Raw genomic sequence first — 5,538 nt, 5'->3', positions numbered from 1 at the left:
GAACTCCATCAAAGCATAATGGATTCAACACTGCTATATCTGTACACAAGACAGATCTGACTGCCACTGTCGACACAGGCTCCACAAGTGCTACGGACCCTGAGAGAAAAGACAATGATCCAGCACGATACTGCCCTGTACACAGAAAAACTCATCCCTTGGATAAATGTAGGTCATTCAGAATGAAAACACTGCAGGAACGAAAAAATGTCCTTAAAGAACACAAACGCTGTTTTAAATGCTGCTCTCCAAACCACCTTGCCAAGGATTGCCAGGCAGCACTGAAATGCGGTGAGTGTGGCAGCGAAAGACACTGCTCTGTAATGCATCCAGACACCTCTCAGCCTCCACCTCCATCACCCACTCTACAGCCAGCTGCAGAAGCACAAAGTAGTCACCCACTTGAAGTGACATCTCGGTGCACCAAGGTCTGTGGTAAAGGCGGCCTCGCACGGTCCTGCTCAAAGGTGTGTCTGGTGCGAGTCTTCCCCCGGGGTCAACCAGAGCGCTCCATCAAGATGTACGTCATACTCGATGATCAAAGTAACCGCTCACTGGCCCGCTCTGAATTTTTCCACCTGTTCGGAGTCGAGAGCAGCCTGTCACCATATCTGATGAGAACATGCGCTGGCACCACGGAGATGACTGGAAGAAAGGCGGCGGGCCTTCAAGTCGAAGCAGTGAATGGCGGTGTGTGCATGGATCTTCCGCCCCTCATCGAGTGCAACGAAATAATGACTAACAAATCTGAAATCCCAACACCAGAGGTCGCTCTCGCACACACTCACCTAAAGCACATTGCTCCACATATCCCCAAGCTAGATCCTGACGCTCAGATGATGATCCTGTTGGGGAGGGACACGATACGTGTGCACAAGGTGAGAGAGCAAGTCAATGGTCCCCACAACGCACCTTTTGCTCAGCGTATAGACTTAGGCTGGGTGATTATAGGTGAAGTGTGTATTGACAATGCTCACAAACCAACGTTAAGTGTCTTCAGAACCCACATTCTTCAGAACGGACGTCCATCACTCCTCACTCCTTGCCATAACAGCATCGGGGTAAAAGATAAACCAAGCTACGGCGGGGAGCACAGGTATGGCCGCTCTACACACGCGCCAAAGCCTATGACAGCTGAGGAACAGCTCGGGCTTATGGCCTTTCAGTGTACAGACAACGACAACAAGTGTGCCATGTCCTTCGAGGATGAACTCTTCTTGAAAATCATGGAAAAGGAAGTCCATCAGGATGAAAGGAACAACTGGATAGCTCCTTTACCATTCAAGTCACCTCGCCCTTTACTCCCAAACAACAGAGAGCAAGCACTGTCCCGCCTCAGTTCCCTAAGACGCACTTTGAGTAAAAATGCTGAGATGAAGCAGCAGTTCTTCTCCTTCATGGAAAAGCTGTTTGAAAACAAGCACGCAGAGAAAGCACCACCCGTCCATGAGAAACAAGAGTGCTGGTACCTGCCCTTTTTTGGAGTGTACCATCCCCAGAAGCCAGGGCAGATAAGAGTCGTGTTTGACTCAAGCGCACAGCTGCACGGCCTCTCCCTCAACTCTGTGCTGCTCACAGGCCCCGACCTGAACAATACTCTCCTGGGTGTGTTGTTGCGGTTCAGGAAAGACCTCATTGCAGTCACTGCCGATATCCAGCAGATGTTTTACGGATTTCTGGTGAGGCGTGAGCACAGAGACTACCTGAGATTCCTGTGGCACAAAGACGGTGACCTGTCCAAGGAGATCCAGGAGTATCGCATGCAGGTGCATGTCTTTGGCAACAGCCCGTCCCCGGCGGTTGCCATCTATGGCCTGCGGCGAGCTGCTCAAGAAGGTGAACAAAGGTATGGAGCTGACACAAGGCAGTTTGTTGAAAGACACTTCTACGTAGATGATGGGCTCGTATCTGTTCCCACAGAGTCTGCAGCCATAGACCTACTGAAGCGTACATGTGCATCACTGGCAGAGTCCAACTTGAAACTGCACAAAATCGCATCAAACAGCGTCGCTGTGATGAAAGCCTTTCAACCCTGAAGAACTGGCCTCCGGCATCAAAGACTTAGGCCTAGATGATGAGACTCTGCCTGCTCAGAGGAGTCTAGGCTTATGCTGGGACCTCAACACAGACATGTTCACCTTCAAGGTAGCAGTCACTGACAAGCCTTACACCTGCCGTGGGGTGCTGTCAGTAGTCAACAGCATCTTTGACCCCTTGGGTCTGGCAGCACCAGTGACGATCCGAGGCAGACTGTTGTTGCGAGAGCTGTCCAGCGGTGTTCAAGATTGGGATGCTCCACTGCCGGAGGAAAAGGTGAACAAATGGGAGGTGTGGAAGGTATCGCTTGAGAAGCTGAGCAGCCTCCACGTGCCTCGCTGCTATGTTCCAATGTCACTCTCAAGACCCATGTACACGGAACTGTGTCTTTTCTCTGACGCTTCAAACTGGGCCATAGGGGCAGTAGCTTACTTTAGAGCTGTCATTGAAGGTTATTGTGAGGTTGGATTTGTGCTTGGAAAAGCAAAACTATCACCGCAGCCAGAGCCCACAATCCCACGCCTTGAGCTCTGTGGAGCCGTCCTGGCTGTTGAGATGGCGGAGCTGATCTTAGATGAACTGGACCACAAGCCAGACGCTGTTAAATTCTATTGCGACAGCAAGGTGGTCCTCGGATACATCTCTAATGACTCAAAGCGCTTCTTTGTGTATGTACACAATCGTGTGCATCGCATACGCCAGACAACATCCCCTGAGCAGTGGCATTACGTCCCTTCGGAACAGAACCCAGCCGACTTAGCCACCAGATCTGTAGCTGCATCACAGCTCATGGACACAATGTGGTTCAAGGGACCTGACTTCCTCTATAAGCCTCCAACGCCAGAAGTGCGTGAGCACTTTGAACTGATAAACCCTGAAATGGATGTGGAAATCAAACCACAAGTGACTGCTCTAGCTACCCATACTGAAGCCAAGCGACTTACCGCTGAACGATATCAGTGTTTTTCCACATGGAAGTCCTTGCTGAGAGCTGTTTCCTTTTTGATACATCAGGCGCGTTCTCACAAGTCAGGCTCCACCACAGACACATCACAGCACACGTGCAAAGGGTGGCATCAGTGTAGTAGGGCCCGCACTACTGAAGAACTCGCAGTAGCTAAGAGACTCATACTGGAGACTGTTCAAAGAGAGACGTATCCAGACGAATATGCGGCTCTACAGAGTAAGAGAGAAGTCTCTAAGTCAAGCCCAATCTTGACCCTTGACCCCTACATCAGTGATGGCCTGCTGAGGGTCGGAGGGCGTCTCAGACATGCTTCCCTTGAATCAGAGACGAAAAACCCAATCATCCTGCCAAAGAATAGCCATGTCACCAAGCTGCTTGTGCAATACTATCACACAGAAGTGAAACACCAGGGGCGGCAGTTCACAGAGGGGGCCATCAGAGCGGCTGGGCTGTGGATTGTTGCTGGAAAAAGGCTGGTCAGTTCTATCCTTCATCACTGTGTGATATGCCGTAAGCTCAGAGGGAAACTTGCAGTGCAGAAGATGGCAGACCTCCCTCCAGAGCGGCTTGACACGTCTCCACCCTTCTCTTACGTGGGGCTGGATGTATTTGGACCATGGACAGTGGTGACCCGACGGACTCGAGGAGGCGCAGCGCAGAGCAAAAGGTGGGCCATTCTGTTCACATGTATGGGTACCAGAGGAGTACACATCGAAGTTATAGAGTCCCTGGATGCCACCAGCTGTATCAATGCTTTGCGGAGATTCTTTGCAGTCAGAGGCCCAGCAAAGCAACTCAGGTCAGACAGGGGGACCAACTTCATTGCTGCCAGTGCAGAACTGGGTATGGATCCTCCTAATGGAAAGCAGACAAGCATCCTGAACTATCTCCATAGCAACGGCTGCACATGGGAGTTTAATCCCCCACACGCATCCCACATGGGAGGAGTGTGGGAGAGGATGATTGGGGTGACACGCAGAATATTGGACTCTATGCTTTTGCAAAACAAACCTACTTACCTGACACATGAGGTTTTGTGTACTCTGATGGCAGAGATAACAGCAATAATCAACACAAGGCCGCTGGTCCCCATCTCGTCAGATCCCTCCTCTCCAGTTCTGCTGTCCCCTGCCATGCTCCTGACACAAAAGCCAGGCCTACACGCTCCACCAGGTGACTTCACCGGAAAAGATCTCCTGAAAGGCCAGTGGAGACAAGTGCAAGCGCTTGCGAACGAGTTCTGGGGTCGTTGGAGAAACGAATACCTGAGCACTCTCCATCCAAGACGCAAGTGGCACAGGACACACCGCAACCTGCAACCTGGAGACGTTGTGCTGTTAAAGCAAAGTCCAGCACCAAGGAATGAGTGGCCAATGGCTTTGGTCACGTCAACCTTCCCGAGCAGTGATGGAAAGGTCCGCAAAATTGAAGTGAAGACATCATCCCAGGGCACCTCCCGGACTTACCTGCGCCCCATCTCCGACATCGTCCTTCTCCTAGAATGCGACTAAAAAGAAATGAACTGAAAAAAGAAAAAGAAAAAAAAGGGTTGAATTTAGTGGCATTAGTTATGCCAGACGGGGAGTGTTCTGTCCCCAGATATATTGAAAACTTGGTTTATTTAAAAATGTTTGATATAAATTAATTTGAGGTGTTAAACTTGGTGCTATTGTAAATATATTCAGGAATAGTTTGCAGGGAACCTTTATTTTGAAATTCATGGCACGTAACGTGTTTACATTTCCGTAGCTAGTAATAGTAGTAGAAGAAGAAGTAAGCTAGAGGAAACATGGTGAATCTCCGAGTTGGATTATTGATTTTTCCCACGCCCACGACAGCATTGGCTGTAAGTTTAGTACTTCTTTCTCTCATTATTTAACCTGCATTCTTTATATAGCTATAGAGTCAGTGAACGTTGTTGATTCATTCGTCATTGAATTCATGTTATCTGTCGCGTTTGTATGCTAGCGATGCTATTCTGATGTTAATGCTAGCGCAATATGTGTGAATTTACGTTGTGTGCTAGTAACACTATTCTGATGTTAATGTAGCCCGTAATGTGTGAATGGGCAGTTAACTCATTGTTCACGTGTTGTTTATGAATAATCTAAGATAGTTTAGTAGGCTATAGCAACTTGCTGTACAAGAGACTAAGTATCTTTTTCTTTCTGTTTAGTTTTCACTCGTCAATTTCACCTGCCTGAAGTCAATAAAAGGAGCGAGGCGCTCATCGTCCTGGCTCGTGAATTCGAGTTTGGCTTGCTGTTGAACTGTGTCAACGTACTGGAAGTACATAACACATAGGGAGAACAGTATAGCGATACAGCATAGTCCCAAACGGGGCTTGTTTTGAGCGATGTTAAGCGATTTCTCGACGATTTCCCATTCAAGTCTATGGGACAATTTTGCGCGGGTTTTTGCCGATTTCGTGAAAACTGTGCGGCAAATCTCTTAGAAAACACATAGCACACCATTCCCGAGCGTTACCCACGTGATGATGTCATGTGTGTGCGCGTGTTGGCAACGCTTCGTGA

The 5,538-nt window shown here is 49.1% G+C and overlaps 1 protein-coding gene across 1 annotated transcript; it reads left to right on the top strand.

The window, feature by feature from the left end:
- The first annotated feature begins 2,525 nt into the window (after nucleotides 1-2,525).
- On the top strand, nucleotides 2,526-5,450 carry LOC120560045. Its single transcript, XM_039802155.1, has 2 exons — nucleotides 2,526-4,850; nucleotides 5,181-5,450. The coding sequence occupies exon 1, from the start codon at nucleotides 2,593-2,595 to the stop codon at nucleotides 4,513-4,515; it is 1,923 nt and encodes a 640-aa protein (XP_039658089.1). The 5' UTR covers nucleotides 2,526-2,592; the 3' UTR covers nucleotides 4,516-4,850; nucleotides 5,181-5,450.
- The last annotated feature ends 88 nt before the right edge of the window (nucleotides 5,451-5,538 follow it).

This window comes from Perca fluviatilis, chromosome 6 (genome assembly GCF_010015445.1).
Source record: "Perca fluviatilis chromosome 6, GENO_Pfluv_1.0, whole genome shotgun sequence".
Lineage (NCBI taxonomy): Eukaryota > Metazoa > Chordata > Actinopteri > Perciformes > Percidae > Perca > Perca fluviatilis.
Note: the sequence above shows the minus strand (reverse complement) of the source record. Positions and strands in the feature narration are given on the sequence as shown.